At 43.9% G+C, this 24,278-nt stretch overlaps 1 protein-coding gene across 1 annotated transcript in view; it reads left to right on the top strand.

Moving 5' to 3' along the window:
* The window catches only part of LCMT1 (leucine carboxyl methyltransferase 1), a gene marked incomplete at both ends in the record, with an annotated part of 49,488 nt that overhangs the window by 9,436 nt on the left and 15,774 nt on the right, over positions 1-24,278 (top strand). Inside the window, 4 exons of the mRNA XM_080703921.1 lie at positions 11,485-11,576; positions 12,356-12,477; positions 18,780-18,856; positions 21,650-21,714. Coding sequence (XP_080560047.1) covers positions 11,485-11,576; positions 12,356-12,477; positions 18,780-18,856; positions 21,650-21,714 — 356 coding nt within the window. The remainder of the gene's footprint in view (positions 1-11,484; positions 11,577-12,355; positions 12,478-18,779; positions 18,857-21,649; positions 21,715-24,278) is intronic.

The raw sequence follows: 24,278 nt of genomic DNA, 5'->3' as shown, positions 1-24,278 counted from the left end.
CAGGAGGAAGCCTGCCAGTGCCGGGGCCACCCCAAGGGAGAGATACCCCAAGGCTGCTGGGGCGGGATGGTGGCGTGCGAGGTGCTGAGGGTGCATCAAATTGTGGGTGCATTTGGAAGGTGGAGTGCAAGACTGTGCTGACAGATGTGGGGTGAGACTGAGGAGTCCAAGATGACTCCGGGGTGCAGGTGTGGCTCCCTCAAAGAGACGCTGCTGACACCCACATATCTGTGCTCCTGTTAAATGTTCTCCTAGCACTCCGTGTACCTCCTTTGTGGTCAAAAGCCCAGATATAATTTGAAAATCATTGTTTACTATTTGTATCTCCATGGAATACAGGGCAGGACCCTGCCTAGTGTGTGCCGTGTGTGTGTGTGTGTGTGTGTGTGTGTGTGTGTGTGTGTGTGTGTGTGTGTGTTGTAGGCACACTGTATTTGTCAGGTTAGCAGCTGAATGCAAATGATGAGGGTTATATGCCCTGATGAGGCCCTAAAATTCTGATTTTCTTTTATTGGTTTTGAGCAGTCTCCATGTTTTAGAAGCTAGACCAGGGCTTAAAAAGCTCAAATTTCATTGTGAAAATTATAGATCTGATTTCTCAACTGAATTAAAAAAAATGTTCCCTCCTTGACGTGGAAGGAGGTTACAGGGTCACCTCTAGGTGAGGCCACATTTGTCCCGAGGCCTTAGGCCCACAGCCTTTCCAGCACACTGATTGCATCTTCATGGCTGTGCCCCAGAGAGCAAGGTCGAGATTTTGATCTGAAATATTTTCAAGGCAGGTACTGTTTTCTGTCCCCAGAGAAGGTATGCCACCGTAGAAGTAGAAATGCTGCTGAAGATAAGTGAGTTGCAAAATCTGTCTCTGAATAAAATAAGGTACATCATGGAAAACTTTTTTTTAAGGAACAAATTCAGTTTTGGAAAATATCTGCCAAAGACAATGATCTTGAATGTAGAACATCAATATCACATCCCTTGGTAAGTCTTAAAAGCTTAAACTTTAGCTGGGGGTGGTGGTGCACACCTGTAATCCCAGTATTTGGAGGCTGAGATGGGAAGATCACAGGTTCAAGACCAACCCCAGCAATTTAGCAAGACCCTCAGCACCTTAGCAAAATTCTGTTTTAAAAATAAAAATAAAAAGCAGCTGGGCCTGATGGTACACAACTATAATCCCAATACTTAAAAGGCTGAGACAGGAGGATTACGGTTTGAAGCCAGCTTCAGCAACTTAGCCAGACTCTCAGGAACTTTAAGAGACCCTATTTCAAAACAAAACCTAAAGGGCTGTGGGAGCTGGGTGTGGTGGTGTATGCTTGTAATCCCAATATTTAGGAGGCTGATATAGGAGGATCAAGACAGCTTCAGCTACTTAGTGAGGCTTTTGCAACTTAGTGAGACCTTGTTTCAAAATAAAGAATAAAAGCCAGGCATGGTGGTGCATGCTTGTAATTCCAGCACTTGGGAGGCTGAGACAGGAGGATCGCATGGGTTTGAAGCCAGCTTCAGCTACTTAGTGAGGCTCTCAGCAACTCAGTGAGACCCCGTTTCTAAATAAAATATAAAATAGATCTGGGAGTATAGCCCAGAGGTAGAGAGCCTCTGGGTTCCACCCCCAGTACCACCAAAAAAAAAGAATAAAAATAGGGCTGGGGGTGTATCTCGGAGGTAAAATGCTCCTGAGTTTCATCCCCAATACTACAAAATAAAAAAGGGGTGGGGGTGGGGCTGTAGGTGTAGCTCAGAGGTAGGATGCCCCTGGGTTCATTCCCAGAAACACACACACATACACACACATAAGCTTAATTTTTTGTTGTTTTTTTTTGCGGGTCGGGATGGAACCCAGGGGCATTTGACCTCTGAGCTACATCCCCTACCCTATTTTTTTATTCTTTATTTTGAAACTGGGTCTCACTGAGTTGCAGAGGGCCTCACTAAGTAGCTGAGGCTGTCCGCAAACCACGATCCTCCAGGTCTCAGCCTCCTGAATGCTGGGATTACAAGCATGCGCCACCATGCCTGGCTCACATAAGCTTAATTTCTCTCTTTTTTTTTTTTTTTGGTGGTGCTGGGGTTCCTGGAAGCCCTTCTATCTCTGGGCTACACTCCCAGACCTATTTTTACATTTTTATTTGGAAACAGGGTCTCCTAAGCCAGCTTGCGCGGCTGGCTTCGAACCTGCGCGATCCTCCTGTCTCCGCCTCCCAAGCGCCGGGATTACAAGCGTGCGCCACCACGCCCGGCTTATAAGCTTAATTTTTAAATGACAATATAACAGTAGTATTTATCTCCCTTTTAATGCTCTAATATAAACAAATGTATGTGTCATTATATCAAATAGGTTAGTCTCATTCTTCTTGTTTTTTGTTTTTGTTTTTATTTATTTGTAGTACTGGGGATTGAATCTAGGGCATTCTACCTTTGAGTTATACCCCCAGCCCTGTTTTATGTTTTAATTTTAATGCTGGGTCTCACTAATTTCCTAAGGCTGAACTTGAACCTGTGACCCTCCTTTCTTGGCCTTCAATGTACTGGGATTACAGGCATGTGCCACCATGACTGGCTGGCCTCATTCCTTTTAATGGCTGCACAGTTTTCTACAGTGTGGTTATACAGTGACTGTTCTCTTGTCTATATGTAGATGGTTCTTTTTTGCTATTAAAATTATACTATGGTCAGCATTTTCCCACAAGCGTTTGAGTATTCCTATCATAGATATTTTAAAGGTGAAGTTTCTGCAAAATCATCCTGGAATATATATTCCAAGATGAGGTTATATTAGTTTCCATTTCCATCTGAGTTGAATGAAATGCATTATTTAATCTAGATTGTTCATCAACTGGTAGGTGGAAACTAATATCTTTTAATTTATAATTAGTCATATCTCTTATTTTTAACTTATAACCACTAATTGGACTATTGATTTTCTTTTTTTTTTTTTTTTTTGCATACTGGGGATGGAACCCAGGGGCATTCTATCTCTGTGCTATAACCCCAGGCCTATTTTTTTTTTTATTCTTTACTTTGAAACAGGGTCTCACTACGGAGCTAAGGCTGTTGGCAAATTGTGATCCTCCTGTCTCAGCTTCCCAAATTGCTGGGATTGCAAGCCTGGGCCACCATACCTGGTTGGGCAGCTATTTATTTTTTATTTTTTATTTTTATTTTTTGGTACTGGGGATGGAACCCAGGGGCATTCTACCTCTGAACTACACCCCCAGCCCTATTTTTTATTCGTTATTTTTTTTTTTTTTTTGTGGTACTGGGGTTCCTGGAAGCCCTTCTACCTCCGGGCTACACTCCCAGACCTATTTTTGCATTTTTATTTGGAAACAGGGTCTCCTAAGCCAGTTCGCGGGGCTAGCTTCGAACCTGCGCGATCCTCCTGTCTCTGCCTCCCAAGCGCGGGGATTACAAGCGTGTGCCACCACGCCCGGCTTTTTATTCGTTATTTTGAAACAGGGTCTCACTGATGCAAAGGGCCTCAATGAGTAACTGAGGCTGATCGCGAACCCTAGTCCTCCTGTCTCAGCCTCTCAAATGTGTGATTACAAGCGTGCGCCACCACGCCCGGCTTGGCTATTGACTTTTAATTTGTGCACAGTCCTTGATTTTTGTGAACATTCTCTCCCTATCATTTTCTGTTAGGTGCTTTTTCTTTTTCTTGTTTGTTTCTTTTTTTTTTTTTGGTGGCACTGGGGGTGGAACCCAGAGCCTTTCTACCTCCGGGCTATACTTCCAGACCTATTTTATATTTTATTTGGAAACAGGGTCTCACTAAGTTGGTGAGAGCCTCACTAGGTAGCTGAGGCTGTCCACCAACTGGGATCCTCCTGTCTCAGCCTCCCAAGCACTGGGATTACAAGCATGCACCACCATGCCCAGCAGGGCTTGTAATTTTTTAATCTGTACTTATAAAAGTATTTTCTGTAAAGCCAATGCATGTTGCTCAATTTAACTTTTCTGTGTGCTTCATAACAGAGGTTATAAGTCGTGTGTGTGTGTGTGTGTGTGTGTGTGTGTGTGTGTGTGTGGTGTAGTGCTGGGGATTGAGCCCAGGGACATTCTACCTCTGAGCTACACCCCAGCCTGATTTTATTTATTTATTTATTTATTTATTTATTTATTTATTTATTTAGAAATAAGGTTACACTAAGTTGCTGTGAGCCTTGCTAAGTTGCTGAGGCTGTTCTTGAACCTGCAGCCCTCCTGTCTCAGCCTCCTAAGGGGTCCTCTTAGAGGGAAGGAAGGAGTGATTGGGTGTTGGAAGGTGCTGTGGTCTGACGATGTCCCCCACACAAATTCATGTGTTAGAAACTTAATCCCTGATGCTGCAGCGTTGCCAGTGGGGCCTGTGGGGAGGTGTTTAGGGCGTGAAGTCTGCCCTCAGGAGTGGCTTACTGCACCCCGAAATGCGCTGGTGGGGTGGGTTTGCTCTCTCGCCTTCCCCCTTACACCAAGTGAAGACGCAGCATGGAGGCCCACACCAGGTGCCAACCTTGACCTCGGACAGCCCAGTCTCCAGAACTATCAGGAAATAAGTTTCTGTTGTTTAAAATCACTCAGTCTCACTTGGGAGGCTAAGACAGGAGGATCACAGTTTGAGGCCAGCCTCAGCAACTTAGTGAGACCCTGTTTCAAAATAAAATACTGGGAGTATAGCTCAGAGTTAGAATGCCCCTAGGTTCAATCCCAGCGTGCCTTCCCGCCAAATTTACTTAATCTCAGGTATTTTGCTGTAGCAGCACAAGACATACTGTGACAGAAGGAGAACCTGGAATGTCTATGTCTTTCTTTTTTATCCACTTTTACAATTTCCTCAGAATTTTCCCCCTCCTTTCTTTTTTGACAGAGACGGGGCCGGGGGGGAGGGGAGAAAAAGAGAAAAGGAGGATGAGGAATGGGAAGGGAGATGAGGAGGAGATAACTTACGTGTAATAAAATGCGTCCATCTTCCCATCTTCGTGGTTCATTTTGACGAGTGATAATTACATACATTTGTGTGCCACCACCCAAAACAAGATAGAAGATGCTTCTGAAACTCCAGAAAGTTCTCTTATCTCTTTCTAGTATATCTTCTACCAACCTATTGACCATTCTCCGATTTTGGCTGCTGTTGGTTAGGTTTGCCTGTTTTTGTAGGGCAGTCCCTTTGTCTTTTGGTTTTCTTACTCATCACATTCCTGAGGTTTATCCATGTTATGTATGTTTTCAACACCAGATAATAAAGTGGCATTGACCGATTTTAACCTGTCTACTCTTTCAGTTCATTCCAGTTCAATCCAGCCTGAACTGAACTACACTGCGGTCTAAATACAGGTGACTGGGTGTTTTAGGGGAGACTGGGGAAGGAGGAAGGCTGAGAGAGATTAAAGACAAATGGGAGATATGTTTTGTTCATAAATTGGAAGGTATGGTATTATTAAAATTTCTGTTCTTGAATTAATGTAGTCAGTACAGTTCCAATTAAAATACTATTCGTGTGTGTGTGTGTGTGTGTGTGTGTGTGTGTGTGTGTGTGTGGTACTGGGGAAGAAACCCAGGGGGATTCTACTTCTGAGCTACACCTCCAGCCCTATTTTTTATTTTTTATTTTGAAACAGTGTCTCACTGAGTTGCAAAGGGCCTCACTAAGTACCTGAGGCTGGCCTCCAACTGCAATCCTCCTGTTTTAGCCTCCCAAGTAATGGGATTACAAGTGTGCACCACCATGCCCAGCTTCATTTTTTCTTAATAAATTAACAAATTTATCTAAATTGTGTATAGAACTATAAAGAATCTAGAATAGTGCCCTCTAAAATTTGTTTTTTTCCAAAGAACAAAGTTGGAGAACTTATGTTGCTTAATTTTTTTATATTACATAGTTTTAAGATTTATGGTAAAGTTACAGTAACCAAAGTACTTTGTTATTGGCAGAGAGAAAAATAGATCAGTGAAACAGAAGAGAGTTCAGATACAAACCTACATAGGTACCATCAGTTGATTTTTGCCTGGAGAAAGTTAGTGAATTCCACAGGGGAAGGAAAGTCTTTTTACTTAGTAATTCTGGATCAGCTAGATATTCTCCTGAGGAAAAATGAGGCTTGTCTCTTTAAGTATTCCATTAATTGAGGAGGGATTATAAACCTAACTATCAAAGATAGAGTCATAAAGCTTCTATATGAAAACACAGGAAACTAGGCACGGTGGTGCACTCTTGTTATCCCAGTATTTGGGAGGCTGAGACAGGAGGATTGCAGGTTCACAGCCAGCCTCAGCAACTAAGTGAGGCCCTTCACAACTTAGGTCCTTTTTCAAAATAAAAAAATAGCGGTGAGTTGTAGCGCAGAGGTTGAACGCTCCCAAGTTCAATCCCCAGGACTCCCCTTCCCCCCAAAAGAAAAAAATGATACACAGGAGGTCTTTGCAACCTTGGAATAGCCAAATATTTCATAAAATGCTAAAAGCACTAAGTACAAGGAAAACTCTTAAGAAAATGAACAGGCAAACCACGAAACATTCACAATATGTGTTCCTAAATATTTTGTTTTCCAAAAGTACTTTAGCATTGTTTAAGTCGTGGCATCTTGTCATTATGCTCCTATCGACTGGTGTTTTGTAAGGTTCGAGATGAGAGTGTACCGAGGGAACACACTAGTTGCAATTCTATGCTTCTTTCACAGTGTTGGTCCCTTATACTTTGCCTGGTATTCGCTGCCTGCTTACAACAGAGTAGATTCTACTTACGCTGAATTGACATCTAGTGGTCATACCTCATTATGTGGTGCAGCGTGCATCTTAATACACGCATAGAAGGTGTAATGACTTGATCAGGGTCATCGGCTTGTCTATCACCGTAGGCATTATCATTTCTTTGTGTTGGGAACATTCAAAAAATCCTCTCTACTGGCTATTTTGAAGCATTAAGTTAATTGTTGGCAAGCGAAGGCTCCTGTTGTGCCATGGAACATTAGAAGTTTGTCCCTCTGTGCGGCTGCACCCCACTCCCACTAGTCAGCTCTCTGTCACTCTGTACCCAGGCTCTGGCAAGCAGTATTGTCTTTGCTTCTCAGAGGTGAGCGTTTAGTTCCACATGTGAGTGAGAAGGGACAGTAAAATTTAGGCTCTATTCATTCACGTAAAGTAGTTGGCTATGAGATGAAGTCAGAGTTAAAACTGGGTAGTACTTTTGGGAGGGAATTATGGCCTCTGAGTCTTCCTTGGATACTGAGCACCAAGGCAGGCTTGCTTTCTTCTTTCTTTCTTTCTTTCTTTCTTTCTTTCTTTCTTTCTTTCTTTCTGTACTAGGGGTGGAACCCAGAGGCTTTCTACCTCTGGGTTATCCTCCCAGACCTATTTTATACTTTATTTGGAAACAGGGTCTCACTAAGTTGCAGAGAGCCTCACTAGGTAGCTGAGGCTGGCTTCCAACCTGTGTGATCCTCCTGTCTCAGCCTCCCAGGCGCTGGGATTACAGGCTTGTGCCATCACGCCTGGCTGAGGCTGGTCTCTAAGTGGTTTAACACTTACCACTGTCAGATTCAGCCAGACCTGGCAGGAAGGGCAGGGAGTCTAGGTGTGGTGTAGGTACAGAGTCTGTTGCCCTGGCAGTTTTGCTTCCTATTTTCTAGTTATAAGCCAGGAATGAAGCCATCAGGAAATGGAAACTAAAGGAGAAACCAAAAGAAGTAAAGGAGAAACCAAAAGAAGTAAAAAAAAAAAAAAAAAAAAAAAACAGTGAAGTTGAAGTTGGGGGGAGGGAGGAGGGTCAGATCTTAGCAGTCACAGACAGGTTACAACTGAAACCACAAACTGAAATGTTAACCATGTGCTTATTCATTTTTACTTGTGAGGATTACTGGGAATTGAACCAGGGGCATTCTACCACTGATCTATACCCCCAGCCCTTTTTATTTTTTGTTTTGAAAGAGGGTATCGCTAAATTACTAAGGATCTTTAAGTTACCGAACCTGTGATCCTCCTGTCTCAGCCTCCCGAGTAGTGGGACTCCAAACTGAAATTTTAATGCTAAGAATAGACAGGTGAGTTTTGCAGTCATGTACACACATGTGTACACACTCACACACACACACACACACACACACACACACACACACGCAGTTAAACATACACATGTACTATTCGAGCAGCTAAATTGTTATGAGGGCAACAGTGCCGGTGTGGAAGGTCTAAATCAAGGTAGGTAAGTCGATTTGAAGAGCAGGAGAATTCAGTTTCCTATGTTAATAGAGATGTCCCCCAGCATGTGATTGCCGCCTTCCTTTCTGCTTCTTTACAGGGTTGTTGCACTGGGGATATGTGTTGATACTGGTTAAGCCTTTGCAATAATACCTGGCGCTTAGGCGGCATTGGGTGGTGAGTGTCCTTGAAAGCAGTAGCTAACGTACCAGCCCTGGTTCAGGCTTGGGAGGTGGCAGTTTTCTTCCCCGAGGCCTGCTGGAGGGGATTCCCAACCTCTCAGATGAAGGGGCCATTGTTGTAGCTAACACTAATGCAAATGGGATGTGGTCTACCCGTGTTTTTTCAGTGACTGGATTGGTATTTGTCTGTGGGAGGAGTGTGGAATGATTGTAGGCAGCATACGGACCTCTCACATCTTAATAGGTGGGCATTTATTAGTGTTGCATTAGAAGAAAATGCTAGGGACCACATCAGCCCTGACTATAAACAGATAAAGTGAGGGATTCAGACATTTGCCAAGTTGAGCAAGGGGTATTAAAACTTTCAGAATGAGGGTCAGCAGCTTGAAGGAACGCGGAACGCCTTAGAGGGAGGACGTTGCGATCTCTTCAGAACGGCAGCATCACCAATGCCCTTGATGCCACACAGGTGAACGCCGTGTAGACGCTGGCGGATGCCTGAAAGGGAAGACATAGCCAACTTAATTCACTCAGCTATTCCGCTGTAGGTGTGCGTAAGAGAGATAGGATGATGGTCTGTCAAAACAAGTCCAAAAGAACTTAAAAGTAACCACAAAACTCAAGTTCTAGGTGCAAGTCCTAGTTAATTTAGTTGGCAGTGTTTTTCCCTTTCTTGGCAGTACATCTTACAATTGATGGCAAAGTGGAGTTAAAATTTAGGAAGTATAAATAAAAATTAGCACGAAAATCTCAGAGGCAATCATTGTGAATGTCTTGTCCTAGGAATTCTCTGTGTATCATGGTCCCATACAAATATTTTAAGGGCACACATGCTCCGTGAACTCATGGTTTTCCTTTTTTCTCTTAGTGGTGCATCTTGGACATCTCGCCCTGTCTGTGTCCTAGTTTATCAGCGACCGGTTAGTGTTTCACTGTATGAGCTCACTGCAGCTTGTTCAGCTCACCTCTGGTTGACAGCCTGCAAATCCTGAGATCTGATGTTCGTCTCCCCCAGACCTCACATCACTGGTGCCAGGCAGCCCTTTTTCCTTGCTCCTCTCAACAGTCTGTTGTAAATATTTAAAAAAAAATTTTTTTTTTTTTAACCTCTGTTACTCTGCTGTGCCGAAGGGTGAGGTCCCCTTCTTGACTACGCAGAGAACACTCCTTCCACAGCGTTAGGAGAGACCCATTTCTTCCCTCAATTGCAGATAGAGCTTTTATCACTAGATGGCACTAGAAGATTCCTTTGAAATCTGTTCCGCAAACAGTGACCCAGTGACAAGCCACATTTGTCAATGCCTGTAGCCTCTCAGCACACACTTGGAACAGTACGCTGGGAAGCAGTCTCAACCCTCACCTCTGTGTAATGCATATTGATATCTCCTATTGTACTCTGTTGTCCTTCATGTTTTAAAATCTGTGGGTTTGCACACTACCTAATTGATTGCTTTTAGTGGGTCACTACTCACTGTTTGAAAAACTTGGTAACAGCAAGTTTGCTGTTATAAAACTGTGAGTATGCTGTTTTCCTTGGATGGTCTGAATTATATGGCAAATCCTGTCCATTGGCGAGTGCTTTTGTGTTGGCTTGCTGCACTGAATAGCTAAATCTATGTGCTTCCCTTGTGGGTGTTGATGGATGTGTAGATACAGATGAGATGGGCTGATACAGAATTCAGTACCTACTGTAGCAAGGCGTAAGTAACCCTCCTTGGGGGATGAAAAGATGTGGCATGTGTTCTGGGACTTGGAAACCAGGTGGGAGATGCAATGCGCATGCACACACGTCCCTGTAAATTTCAGCCTAGTTATCAAGGAGATGGAGGTATGGCTCAGGGCATCACAGTGCTTTAGGCTGCAAGTTACCTAAGTGGTAGGGATACTTAGCCCAGTCTACTTTGACAGGAGGAGCACTGACTCGGGGTGGCCTTGGGATCCGGGCTCTGTCATGCCTTCCCGGCTGTTCTGAGGCTGGCTTTTCTCCTCGTTGCCCCGAGGCTTCCCGTGATGTTCAGGGCATTAGCTCCCCGACTCAGAACACTGGATCTTTAACTGCTTGTAATATAGACCCAGGTAGAGAGGGTTTTGGCTCTTGTAGCATTTTCCAAGTGGTAGTGTTATTCCTGTCTCTCCATTATGACCTCTGTGGTAATAAGATTGACAAGACATACTTAGATACACTTACTGATGCTTACTGATATTTGGGGGTCTCCCAGTGGGCACCAAATGTTTGGCATCATAGAGCTATCTATCAGCCCTGGCCAGTGAGTCTGCTAAGTGAACAAAGAGTTCCAAGTCTCTGTGAATATGTGGTGAGGTTATTTGCTGTTTATGGCCCTGGGAAAGGAGCAAGCAGTGAGGGGGAAGAGAGATAAGAAATGACCGCCGTGGGAAACATGACCGTGCAGTGTGGATATGATGGGCGGGTGGGTCTGTTGAAGGTATTGCAGAGCCAAGCATTGTGGCGCACACCTGTATCCAGTACTTAAGAGGCTGAGACAGGAGGATTGCCTAGGGAGGCCCTCTGCAGCTCTGTTTCAAAATTTAAAAAAAAAAAAAAAAAAAAAAAACAGGACTGCTGGGCGTGGTGGCGCACGCTTGTAATCCCTGCGCTTGGGAGGCAGAGACAGGAGGATCGCGCAGGTTCGAAGCCAGCCGCGCGCTGGCTTAGGAGACCCTGTTTCCAAATAAAAATGTAAAAATAGGTCTGGGAGTGTAGCCCGGAGGTAGAAGGGCTTCCAGGAACCCCAGTACCACCAAAAAAAACCCAAAAAACAAAAAACAACAACAACAACAAAAAAAACCCCAGAGCTGAGGGTGCAGCTCAGAGGTAGAACATCCCTGTATTCAATCCCCTGTCTGTCAACATCCCTGTATTCAATCCTCTGTCTGTCTGTCTGTCTGTCTGTCTGTCTGTCTCTCTCTCTCTCTCTCTCTCTCACACACACACACACACACACACACACACACACACACGTACAAACAGTGCACCACACACACGCTTGTTGACCTTCCAAGGTAGACGGCGTTCCTCTGAGCGCTCCACTCGGTTCCTGGGCCTTGACAGTTGACCTGGCCCTGCCCATCGCCACTCACCTCCGCTTTCTCATCCCCTTAGGTTTGCAGTAAGCATCGGCTACTGGCACGATCCCTATATCCAGCACCTTGTGAGACTGTCCAAAGAGAGGAAGGCCCCCGAGATAAACAGAGGCAAGTGACCATCTCCCTCCCCACCACCTGCTCATCGCCCACGGGGCCTGAGGTCTTAGGGATTTACTTCTAAAGGGAGTTCCAGAATATGAAAGGTCTTCTTTCCCCACATTCTTAACCAAAGTGACATGCTATTAAACTTTTTAGTCTTTGTTCATTTGATACATGAAAAGTGGCATGTTTCTTAAATTTTTTTGTATGATCCCCCCTAACACTCTGTTTAAAAACCCACTCATGTACCTTTTCCTGTGAACTCTGTGACCAGGGGAAGGATTCCTTTTTGTTGCCTTGTTTTAGAAACAGGATTAGGCTTTGTAAGGAATTTTCATCAAGGAAACCCAAGAATTTGAAGCAGGAGCATGATTTATCCTCATCCCCACTGAGAAATTGACCAAACAACCACAATTCTCCTGTGTGCAGAGGGATCCTGTGGGTGTCAGCTATAAGAAATGGACATATGGAGCATGGTAGCACAATCTTGTAATCCCAGCTACTTACTGGGGAGGCTGAGGTAGGAGGGTTGCAAGTTCAAGGCCAGCCTGGGCTACTTAGAGACCCTGTCTCAAGATGAAAAAATAAAAATTAGTAGATGCAAAGGAATTTTATAAACAAGGGCATGTGATTTTACTTTGCATCTCTCCCGTGGTCTTGAAGCCGATTTGCAAGCTAATGTTGTGGAGTTAGGGAGCCCCACTATGCTGGTTCTGGTGGGGTGGGTTTGGCAAGGGTAAGTCCTGTCACTGCTGGGGAATGACTTGTTTCTCTGACTTTCCTCAAAGGCTATTTTGCTCGAGTCCATGGTGTCAGTCAGCTTATAAAGGCTTTTCTCCGGAAGACAGAATGTCACTGTCAAATCATTAACCTTGGGGCTGGGATGGATACCACCTTCTGGAAACTAAAGGTAAGTTAAGATTCTATTCTCACCTTCCCGTTTGTTGCAAGTTAATTTTTTTTTTTTTAAGATGTTGACCTGGTTCTGAATTTTAAAAATCTGTTCAAAGGTATACAGTAATAACCTGTCTCTCACCCACCCTCACCTGCCTAGATGCCCCCACCCCATGATTACCATCATTCTCCCATTTTATGTCACCTGGACCCAACTGAGATTAGGTGGTTTCCAATTGTTGTTGCTGTAGGGAAGTTCTAATAAAAATGCATGTGTTCCCCCTCGTATATATCAGGAAGAAAAATTCTACCAGTAGAACACTTGGGAGAAAGAGCCCATGCATTTGTAAATTTTTACAACTAGGATCTATTATTTATGTAATGGCATTCTGGGAAAAGTTTTGAATTTGCAAGGCTGGGGGATGATGGTGTGATGCGTGGGTCTTCTGTGGTTACTCCCCGATTGGGCCCCCTGCCTGCTGGGCTGGGGTTTGAGGGCAGTGTGATTCTGTGCACTCACAGGAGGGAAGCCTGACTGTCCGTTATAGAGAGACCAGGACTAAAGTGCTGCTCCTGGGTCCTGGCTCAGCTGTCCCTGCTGAGCCTTACCCCCTGTGTCCTTCCTGGTTGCGTTTCCTTTTTTGTAGGTTTATGCAGATTTTTCTTGGTTCTTCTATGAGTTCAGTCATATGACAATGGGTACGTGCGTTTCCCTAGATTTCTTGCAGGTTCAGACCAAGATAAATTAGAGTGTATGGACATAACCCGACCTAATCAGCAGCTTGATAAGGTCTTTGGTCTTCAGGGCTCCCCGCCTTTCTCTTACTCACATGAGAGACCATGGCCTCAGCCTGGGCTTGGTGTATGTTGTTTCCCTCTGCATTCCTCTGTAGGATAAGATAGCTGACGTTCATGACATGTATTACATGCGTGACATGGATTAACACGAGGGCTTTGCAAGGCGGTCTTGCCGAGGTGGAGGAAATTCCGGAAGTTGTATCTTTGGAATCCCGCCTGCTAGTGGCGTTGGACTCTGCTCGCCAAGCCCCATGTCCCGTCCTCTTCATATTTAGTGCTGGTGGGGTTGTTCAGGGCCCTTTTTGGCGACACCCTGTTGTGTCTTTGTAATGTAGTGTCCCATGGTATGGTGTAAGCAATTGGAGTACATACTGTGAAGAGGGCAGGGCTATGTCAGTGTCATGGGGGCCACTGGAAAAAACCCTCATTGGGTCCAAACCCCTTGGTCACATAATTCTCAACCCTCATTGGGCCTAAACCCCTCGGTCACATAATTCACTTTTTTTCCTAGTATTCTTATAGATAGGATAATAATAAATCAGAATTTTATTTCTTTGTATTTGTCCTTTTTGCAGTACTAGGGATTGAACCTAGGAGCATTCTATCTCCGAACTACACCCCCAGCTCTATTTTTTTGTTCTTTATTTTGAAAAAGGGTCTCACTAAATTTCTGAGGCCCTTACTAGGTAGCTGAGAGTGGCTACAAACCTGCCATCCTCTTGTCTCAGCTTCCCAAGTACCGGAATTACAAGTGGGTGCCACCGAGCAAAGTACACTGAGTATACCCTTTCCAAGAAAAAGATTGTCTGTCAGTAGTGAGGAAGGAGAATTGCAGAATGTCTGAAAGTCCTTTCTGAAAATGTTATACTTAAGCCGGGTGTGGTGGCACACGCTTGTAATCCCAGCATGTGGGAGGCTGAGACCAGAGGATCATGGTTCACGGATAGCCTCAGCTACTTAGTGAGGCCCTCTGCAACTTAGTGAGACCCTGTTTCAAAATAAAGAATAAAAAATAGGGCAGGGGGTATAGCATGGAGGTAGAATGCCCCTGGGTTCCATCCCCAAAACTGCAAAAAAAAAAGAAAAAGAAAATGTTATACTTTTTTTTTTTTTTGGTGGTACTAGGAGTGGAACCCAGAGGCCTTCTACCTCTGGGCTATACTCCCAGACCTATTTTATATTTTTATTTGGAAACAGGGTCTCAGTTGCTGAGAGCCTCACTAATGAGCTGAGACTGGCTTCGAACCTGTGTGATCCTCCTGTCTCAGCCTCCCAAGCGCGGGGATTACAAGCGTGCGCCACCATGCCCGGCTCTTTTATTTTTTATTTTTTAGTTTTTTGGTGGTACTGGGGGTGGAACCTAGAGGCTTTCTACCTCCGGGCTATGCTCCCAGACCTATTTTATTCTTTATTTGGAAACAGGGTCTCACTAAGTTGCTGAGAGCCTCACTAAGTAGCTGAGACTGGCTTCGAACCTGTGTGATCCTCCTGTTTCAGCCTCCCAGGCGCAGGGATTACAAGCGTGCGCCACCATGCCCGGCTTTAAAATGTTATACTTTTAATGATAATTATATTGGTCTGAAGCATTTTTGTGGGGGATAAGTAGGAGTTCCTTTTTAAACATATAGAGCTGTTATTGTTGTTTTTTCTTTTAAAACAGAAGTTGCAAATGGTAGGCTGTGGACAAATCTGGCCCACCACCTGTTTTTGTAAATAAAGTTTTATTGGAACACAGTCATTCCATTTGTTTGCATATTGTGCTTTAGTGGCCATATGACAACTATGACAGCAGCGTTGAGTAGTTACACCACAGACCATCTGGCCTCAGAGGCTGAAATATTTTCTGATTCTGTGCAGGAAAAAGCAATATTTTCTGATTCTGTGCAGGAAAAAGCTTGCTGATTTGTTTTTATTTATTTTTTATTTTTGCGGGTCTGATGATGGAACCCAGAGGCATTCAACCTCCGAACTTTACCCCCTGCCCTATTTTTTTTTTTTTATTCTTTATTTTGAAACAGGGTCTCACTAAGTTGCGGAGGGCCTAAGTAGCTGAGGCTGTCTGTGAACCATGATCCTCCAGTCTTAGCCTCCCGAATGCTGGGATTACAAGCGTGCACCACCACGCCTGGCTACTGCTGATCTCTTTTTAAAGATACATGTGTTTCCATATGTGATCTTATTGTGTCATGCACAGCTTTAATAATCAGTTCCTCAGCAATCAGTCCATCTGGGATGGTTCCCTCGTTTTGCCTACGGGGTCTTAGCAGGAGTCACAGGCTTTCTGCTGCCCCTGCTGTGTGAGCTCCTTCTATAGAATCTCAGGGCCAAGACTGGGGTTGAAGACTCGCATCTGCAGGAAAGCTGGTACTGTCACAGAAAAGAAGGACGGGTGAATCCCTCCAGGGTGCCTCTGCTTCCTGATGTCTCTCAAATACTGTTTCCACACAAAGGACCCACCAAGTTGGGGAAGTGTTGGCAGTTTTGGCAGCCTGGGAATCATGCTGAACCCCTTTTTTCTGAGTGAAGCTCTGCACTGGCTGCCCCTTATTGCTCCCCAATGTCAGATGTCTCCCATACCGCTCATGACTGCCCGTGCTTTGGGGGTAGAATGTCAAAGGCCACAGAAAACCATAGTGTCAGAAATTGAGATGTCTCTTTCCAAAGCCTCGTGGCACGGGCACTTCCCCTGTCCAGACACCGAGAAGGAAGCTGTCTTCTGAAAGCCGCAGGTGTGTCTTTTGGAAGTGCTCCTTCCACAGTGGCCTCTCACTGAGAAGTCAGAAGGCTCGGTGAGCCGGTGCCCAGGCCCGGCCGTGAGCAAGGGTGCGTCCTGTGCGAGGTGGAGGGCGCCGCACAGTCCTCACGGTTTGCTTTCATTCTTTCCATTGTCTGCTGGAATTCCAGATGGCCCTAACTTCTTGTACCCTGTGAGTTAAAGGGTATCCGTGTGTGCTTTGCTGAGATAGGACCCAGGGTCTCTTGCATGCTAGGCAAGCGCTCTACCACTGAGCTACCCCCAGCCCCAAGTAAAAATTTTGAAGAAGTCTTGTGGCATTTTTGGCAAAAGCTATCTCCATATTTCCCCTACACATATCCTCCACTTTCTTCAAGTAGCTTCTGCACAGCTCAACGCCGCGGGCTGCAGGTATGTGCTGGGACTGAGTGTGGACAGCTGGGAAGCGTGAGCCCAGGTCTCCTAGGATATGTCAGAAAACTCTCTTTCCTTAAAAGAATAATCCCCACGCTAGGTCCCTGGGATGTCAACTGAGGACTAGACTTCATGTCAGTGTGGTAGTTGCATCTCACAACCTGATGCCTGCTCTTAAAGGTCATTTTCCTACTGGGAAGTGGTTGCTGTGGGTTGTGCCCGCGTCGTGCTGTCCTCGGCGTGTTTGCCACCCCCCACCCTGCTCTCCACCTCTGTCCCCATCTCCACACAGCCTTCTCTTCTAGCCCAGTTGCTTCAGTCAGAACCACAGGGGGCCCTTTGAGCACTCCTTTTTCTCTATCACGTCCACTACCAGGGGAGCCATTGCCGAGTTCAGGAGATCAATGGTTTCCCACTAAGGGAAGAGCTAGGGCCTGTTTCTTGTAAAGTCTTAACTATGCGAAGAGCTGCTGGAGGAGGCAGGTACTGTGGTGGAGAGAGACGAGGAAGGATGTTGTAGTCTGGGTGAGAACTGACAGCCGAGGAGGAGTGGACGGATGGAGAAGAGTCAGTGGGGCTGAGTGAGAGAGAGAGAGTCACAGAGGATGGAGAGACGGCCAGAGACGGCCAGGCTGGCTAGATGAGAAGTGCAGATGGGGAGGCAGATGTGTGTGTGTGTGTGTGTGTGTGTGTGTGTGTGTGTTTCACTCTTGTATGACTGCAGTCCATGGTGAGAGAGAGATTTATATTTACCTGAACAGGATGCACGTCTGTGTACCTGCATCTGTGAATAATAAAGGCACAGGCATACTCTCCACTGAGGTCGGGCCATCTTCTGAGTGTTGTTCCCCCCCGTTCGTGGATCACCTCATGAATCCTCACAACCCCATGAAGTATTATCATTTTCTCCACTTTTTACTTTTATTTATTTCTTTGTTTAATTTTGGTGGCACTAGGGATTTAACCTAGGGTCATGCTATCTCCAAGCTACACCCCCAAGCCTTTTTTACTTTTTGTTTTCTGAAGCAGGGTCTCACCAAGTTGTTGAGTCTTGATAAATTGTTGAGACTGGTTTTGAACCTGCTATCTTCCCATCTCAGCTTTCCAAGTACTGGGATTACAGGCATGTATCACCATGCCTGGCTTCTCAACTTTTTAAGTAAGAATGCTTACCCAGGGAGTTTAGTGATTTTCAGGACCTCCTTCACTTGTTAAGTGAAGGTGGAGCTGGGATTCCAACTCAAGGTTCTGGAATGCCTGTTCTTTACCACTTCAATATATTTCATTGTTATAGAAAATAATATCAAAACAGTACCCTCACTACGTGTGATGCTGTATCATAGTAACTCTTCTAGTTAATCCAACACTGCTGGTCAAAACTCATCACACTCATCTCTCCACCCTCCAATTTGACTCAAGCTGTTTTGGGAAGAACACTCTCGCGTCCTGCTTCCCAAGAACCTTGTGACTGCCCCTTCCAGATGCTTCTCTTGTTCAGGCTCCCTGCACCTTCTTACCTGGGCCACTACAGAAGCCTCCTAACTTGTGTTTCTGTGCCTCTTTTTGCTTTCCTCAAATACACTTTTTGTGCTGAAATGAAAGTAATTTGAAAAATATGTTTCTGACCCTATCAGTCCCCTGACTTAAGAATCCCCAAATACCCCATTGCTCTCTGGCACCTAGTGTTTGGCCTGTGCACAGTGATCAGTAAACGGCAATCAGTGAATGAAGGTATGTTTTTTTTGAGGATGTGGGGAAATAGCAACTCTTACACACTGTTGGTAGAATCACCATGGAGATGAGTATGGAGGTTTCTCAGAAGGTTGGGAATGGAACCCCAACCTGACCTACCTAGTCCATTCCTAGCGTCTTTAACAAAAAGTCAGAGTGCCAGAGTAATACATACGTGTCCATGATCATAGCAGCCAAATTATGGAAGCAACCTAAGTTTCCATTAACAGGTGAACAGAGAAAGAAAATGTGGCATAGAGACACACAGTGGAGTTTTCCTCAGTCATAAAGAAGAACAAAATTATGTCATTTGAAGGATATGGAATTAGAGGATGTGCTAGGTGAGACCAGCCAGTGTCAGAAAGTAAAGGGTTGTACATTCTCTCATATGTAGAAGCTGGAGAGGAAATAGCAAAGCGAGGAGAGAAGCAGGGAGCTGGGGAGGGAGGGAGGAAACAGCCTAACAGTGCTTCCTCCATGTGAAGGGCCAGCCTCGCTGAGCCCCGCATGGGGGTGGGGGCGCCTGGAGGAGGTGCAGCAAAGCGCCGAGCGCCTGCGCGTTTGTATCGCTTTGAGCCTCACCGTGATGCATAATGCACCAATAAAACTAAAAAGAAATGGTTTTGTGTGTCTTTCCCCAGGATGAAGATCTTCTCCCAAGTAAATATTTTGAAGTCGACTTTACGATGATAGTCACGAGAAAGCTCCATAATATCAAGTGAGTATGGTTTTGCTGGAGGAAGAGGGGCTGGAAGAACAGGGCCTGCGCCGGTAGAGGGAAAGCGTGGACGCTCGCAGCCCTGCCCCACGGTGCTGCTTTCCTTTGAACCCTTTTTCACCTTCATGGTGCTGGGTATCGGCCTCCGCCTCCTGCGTGCCAGGCAAGGGCTCCACCACGGAGCCACATCTGCGCCGGCCGTTGAACCCTTCCTTTCCGTCGCTCGCCCCGGGGCCATCCCTCTGTGCCATGCAGCCTGCCCTTGTGACTCTTCTATCCACTAACATAATGTCTGTGAGCATTCAAAAAGTGGCCTACCATAGTTAGTTGGAAACTGTATGTTTTGTTACTTTACCCGGACATAGAAAATTACGTAGCTCAGAGTAGATGTTCAGTGAATTGTGTTTTTTTTTTTCCCATGAATGAATATATATGAGATATTATTTTGGCCAGTGTGAGTCCAGTATTCAAGGAGTTTGCAAAGCTGAGAGCGTTTCTTAGCCTGGTACTACGTGAAGTGCTTCCCTTGGACTGTCTTTTTGGGTACGCACAGAAGACTCACGAGTTAAGTGCTGTCCTGTCCCCTTTATGCAGATGAGGAACCCTAGGCCCAGAGAAGTTCATGTCTCCAAAGTCACCTCGCCAGAAAGGGGCCGGAGCTGAGGTATAACCCTAGCTTGAAGCCCACTGCCAAGGGCTTCCTAATAGTTTTTAGTATACTCTTTGCCCTCTCTCTTTGTTTGTTTGTTTGTTTGTTTGTTTTTGGTGGTACTGGGGTTCCTGGAAACCCTTCAACCTCCGGGCTACACTCCCAGACCTACTTTTATATTTTTATTTGGAAGCAGGGTCTCTTAAGCCAGCGCGGCTGGCTTCCAACCTGCGTGATCCTCCTGTCTCCGCCTCCCAAGTGCGGGGATTACAAGCGTGCGTCACCACGCCCGGCTCTCTTCGTTTTTTTTTTAATTTTAATTTTTATCTATTTATTTGTGTGGTACTGAAGATGGAGCTCAGGGGCATTCTATCTCTGAGGTACACCCCAGCCCTATTTTTTATTCTTTATTTTGAAACAGGGTCTCACTGAGTTGCAAAGGGCCTCACTAAGTAGCTGAGGCTGGCTACGAACCGAGAGCCTCCTGTTTCAGCCTCCCAAATGCTGGGATTACAAGCGTGCGCCACCACGCCCAGCTTCCCTTTATTTTTATTTTTTTAAATTTTGTATACTTTTTTGGTACATTATAGTCTCACATCATAATATAGTACCCTCTTCTCTTTAAATAAATTATTTCAAGAAAACTTATATATATATGTTATATTTACATAATAAATCTTATATTTTATTGTATAAAATCTTATATTCAAAAAATTTAATGGACATAAAGGTTTCAGCTTGTCCTTTAGATATTCTAATTTTACAATTTGGAAATATTTTTCAAACTTTATTTTTTTCTAGTCTGTACGATAAAAGTTAGTTGTGTGGTACTGGGGATGGAACCCCAGGGCCTCCTACCTCTGGGCTATACCCCCAGACCTATTCTTATACTTTATTTGGAAATAGTGTCTCACTAGGTTGCTGAGAGCCTCACTAAGCTGTGGAGGCTGGCTTCGAACCTGCAATCCTCCTGTCTCAGCCTCCCAAGTACTAGGATTACAAGCATGCTCCACCACATCCGGCCAAAATTTAGTTTTTCACTTTTTCATAATATAAAATTACATTTTATAGTAAGCACTTTTAAAACAATAAGTGGCAGCAACTCTGATGCTTTTGAAACTGCATAATACTAATAAACTAGTTAGAACCTTGAGAAAAGTAGGAATAAATGGGCTCCAGGTTAAGCTCAGAGATGGTTTTGAGGAAGAAGAGTAGATTGGTGTTTCCATATAGTTGTTGGAATATTGAATTTGGCGTTCTAATTTCTGACACTTGCATTTTCTGGGGAAAGAGAATTATCACATAAAAGTTTCTTTATAAACTTTTGGTTTGAGGGTCAGTTATTGTGGTTACCTATGACAAATAGATATGCTTCCAAATAAAAATATAAAAATAGGTCTGGGAGTGTAGCCCGGAGGTCAAAGGGTTTCCAGGAACCCCAGTACCACCAAAAATAAATAAATAAATAAATAAATAAATAAATAAATAAATAAAGCAAAGAGTACACTAAAAACTATTAGGAAACCCTTGGCAGTGGGCTTCAAGCTAGGGTTACATATATGTGGTAAACCATATTTAGGTGACATATAGGAGCTGTCACCGAATTTTTTATAAGTAAGGAACTAGAGATTGGCCTGAAAACTCTGGAACATTTAGAAAATTCTTGCTAGCTTACCTTTTGCTATTTTTGAGTTGAGTCACTCCACCATTGGTGGGTTATTTGGACACTAGAGGTGGAGTATAATGCTTAGCGACCTAGCCCGAAACCCACATCTACCGAATCTTTCCTGTTGGTACATATAACCGAACAGAATTAAACATACAAGTCCTTGTGGAGTGGCCCTTGCTTTGAAGAGTAGAAATATATACAGGTCGAACCTCCCTAATCCCACATTTTGAAATTCTAAATGTTTTAGAATCTGAAACTTTTGAGCACGATCATGTCAGATCAGGGATGCTCAACCAGTAAAGCCTATGTATATATTCCAAAATCTGAAAAAAATCTTAAATATGTAAAACTTCTGGTCTTGTGCATTTGGGGTAAAGGATACTCAACTTGTATTTGCCATTCTGTTGCAGGCATCTGCATTCTGTGCTCATGAGTTAATTGACTCATTTTTCTCCTCTTTGCCATTTCCCCATAGAAACAAGCCCATCCTATTCAACCCCATTGTAGAATTACATACGGCGGCGGACACTCTTCAGATGGGCAAGTATCCTTAGCCTAAGTAGCACAGTGTGAATCATCTAAATACTCTTTATTTTTTTCTTTTTTCTTAAAAGAGGATGTGTGTTACATGATCATTCTTGTTGATACATTTATACTTGTTTCACAGTTACCATGAAGAAATTTAAAACAGGCTTCTCTATGACTCTTCTTAGATGTCCTTTGGGTCTTAATCTTAAATCTTTACTAATGAATTAGGATTAATTGCCAGTATTTAAAAAGAGATTTCTCATTCAAACCTCACATTTCAGCTTTCCTTGGAAAAATCAAGGGGTGCCAACATTAGAGCCTAATCCCTCCATGACAATAATTAGCAGCTGCCAAGTCACCAGGAGAAGTCTAGCAGCCGCCCTTCTGCCCTACCCTTCTTATGTCTTGACCTGCTGCATTCATTTGTATTATTTGCTTGGCTCCTAGAGTCAGTATTTCTGAACAACATTTAATTATAAATGTCTCTAATAATACTTTCCCATCTGAGCCTTCCAAATAGAAGTTAAAAATGAAAGAGAGAGAGAGAGATAGTTATCAGTCTCTACCAGTCTTCCAAGTGTTCAGCCTGTGTCTGGCAGGGAAGTCCCAGGGTACTAGTCGTCATGCTCAGAGAGGATGGCCGCCTTGGACAGTCAACACAGATAGCTCAGTGAACGTCTAAGCCTCCATTACGCACAGCGGTAATACTTGAGTCATCCTTCTTGTGATCGGAGTCTCAGGAAAGTTTGCACAGAAAATCTCTCCCTTGGCCTTTGTTTTCCCATGCAGATGGTCAGCAGCACCCGTGCACGTTTCCACATTTGTTAGCCTCTTGGCTTTCTCCCTCGTTTGCTGTTACAGTTTTCTGTACACTTGGTTAATGTTGGTGCCAGCCTCATGGTCTGCAATGAAGGACCCAGCATGACCTTTGCTCAAACAATATGCGACTGTAGGAAGTAGACAGTAAAGACCTTTCATAATCCTCCACCAGGGTAGCATTCGAAATGTTTTCTAACCACAGTCATACAGTATGCCTAAAAGGAGGCAAATAGGTACACAGATAATAAGCATTCCTCAGTGCCTGGTTTGGTACATTTTTGTTGATGAATGTACATACACCTTGACTAAATATATGTTGCAGTTCAACATGTATTTGTTGAATGAACACATCTCTACTTCTGCATACAAAGATAGATTTTATGTAATTTTAATAAGCAGTGAATAATTTATACACACTGTTTTGTAACTTTCTCTTTTCCTGTCCTAGTAAATCATGCCCATCTTTTGAAGTCAGGTATATGGATCTGCCTCATTATTTTTAATAGCTTTATAATGTTTCTATGCATGGGATTTTATTATATCTAATCTCTTTCCTTCTGATGGTCATTAGCTTGCTATCTTTTCATGTTTTTATATTAAATAATGTAGAAAACATATGCGTATGTGCATCTTTTCAGCAATTACTAGTTCAAAGACGTGCATATTATGAATTTTAATAGCTATAGCCAAACTGCTTTTCAAGTCTCTTGCAATGAATTTATATATCCTGTACAGTTGTTGAGAATTCTCTTCTATACTCTTACTGGGTTTAATTGTTTACAAAGTTTCTGATAGACTGAAATTTTGCCCTAGTATTTTAAAAATGTATGTAACTTTGAATGTTAGTGAAAGGGCTTATCTTTTTTTATTGGCCTTTCAGACTCCTCTGTAAATTTTTGTCTCATTTGCTTTGACAAAGGACCCTTGCTAGCCTTTTTTTAAACTAGTTTTTTCAGTGCTTTACTTGACTTTTGTGATTGTGTCTCATGTAGAGGAATTTTTTAGTGTAATTTATAGTTTTATTTATTTTTTGTGGCACTTGGGATTGAACCCAGGGGCACTTTACCTCTGAGCTATACCTCCAGCCCTATTTTATTTCTATCTTTATTTTAAAGTGGAGTCTTGCTAGGTTGAGGAGAATCTCACTATTTACTGAGGTTGTCCTTGAACCTGCAATCATTCTGTCTCAGCCTCCCAAGTACTGGTATTACAAGTGTGCTCCACCACGCCCGGCTTTATTTTTATATATATTTTTGATCTTGCAATCATTCCGAGAAAATATAATTGGAATAAAAATAAAATGGAAATGGAAATTTAAGAAAGGTGACAGATGGTAATAAACCTGGTAAAAATTTATCTTATAAATTACCCTTTTTTTAGCCGGGCGTGGTGGCGCATGCTTGTAATTCCCGCACTTGGGAGGTGGAGACAGGAGGATCATGCAGGTTCGAAGCCAGCTTTGCTGGCTTAAGAGACCCTGTTTCCAAATAAAATATAAAATAGGTCTGGGAGTGTAACCCAGAGGTTGAAGGGTTCCATCCCCAGTACCACCAAAAAAAAAAAAAAAAAATTACCTTTGTATGTGTGTGTGTGTGTGTGTGTGTGTGTATGTGTGTGTGTGTGTGTGTGTGTGTGTGTGTGTGTGTGTGTGTGTGGTACTGGGGGTGGAACTCAGGAGCTTTCTACCTCGGGGCTATACTCCCAGACCTATTTTATAATTTATTTGGAAACAGAGTTTCACTAAGTTGCTGAGAGCC

The sequence above is a fragment of the Muscardinus avellanarius genome (genome assembly GCF_963383645.1).
Source record: "Muscardinus avellanarius genome assembly, chromosome: 10".
NCBI classification, from domain to species: domain Eukaryota; kingdom Metazoa; phylum Chordata; class Mammalia; order Rodentia; family Gliridae; genus Muscardinus; species Muscardinus avellanarius.
This window is presented reverse-complemented; position numbering and strand designations above follow the sequence as displayed.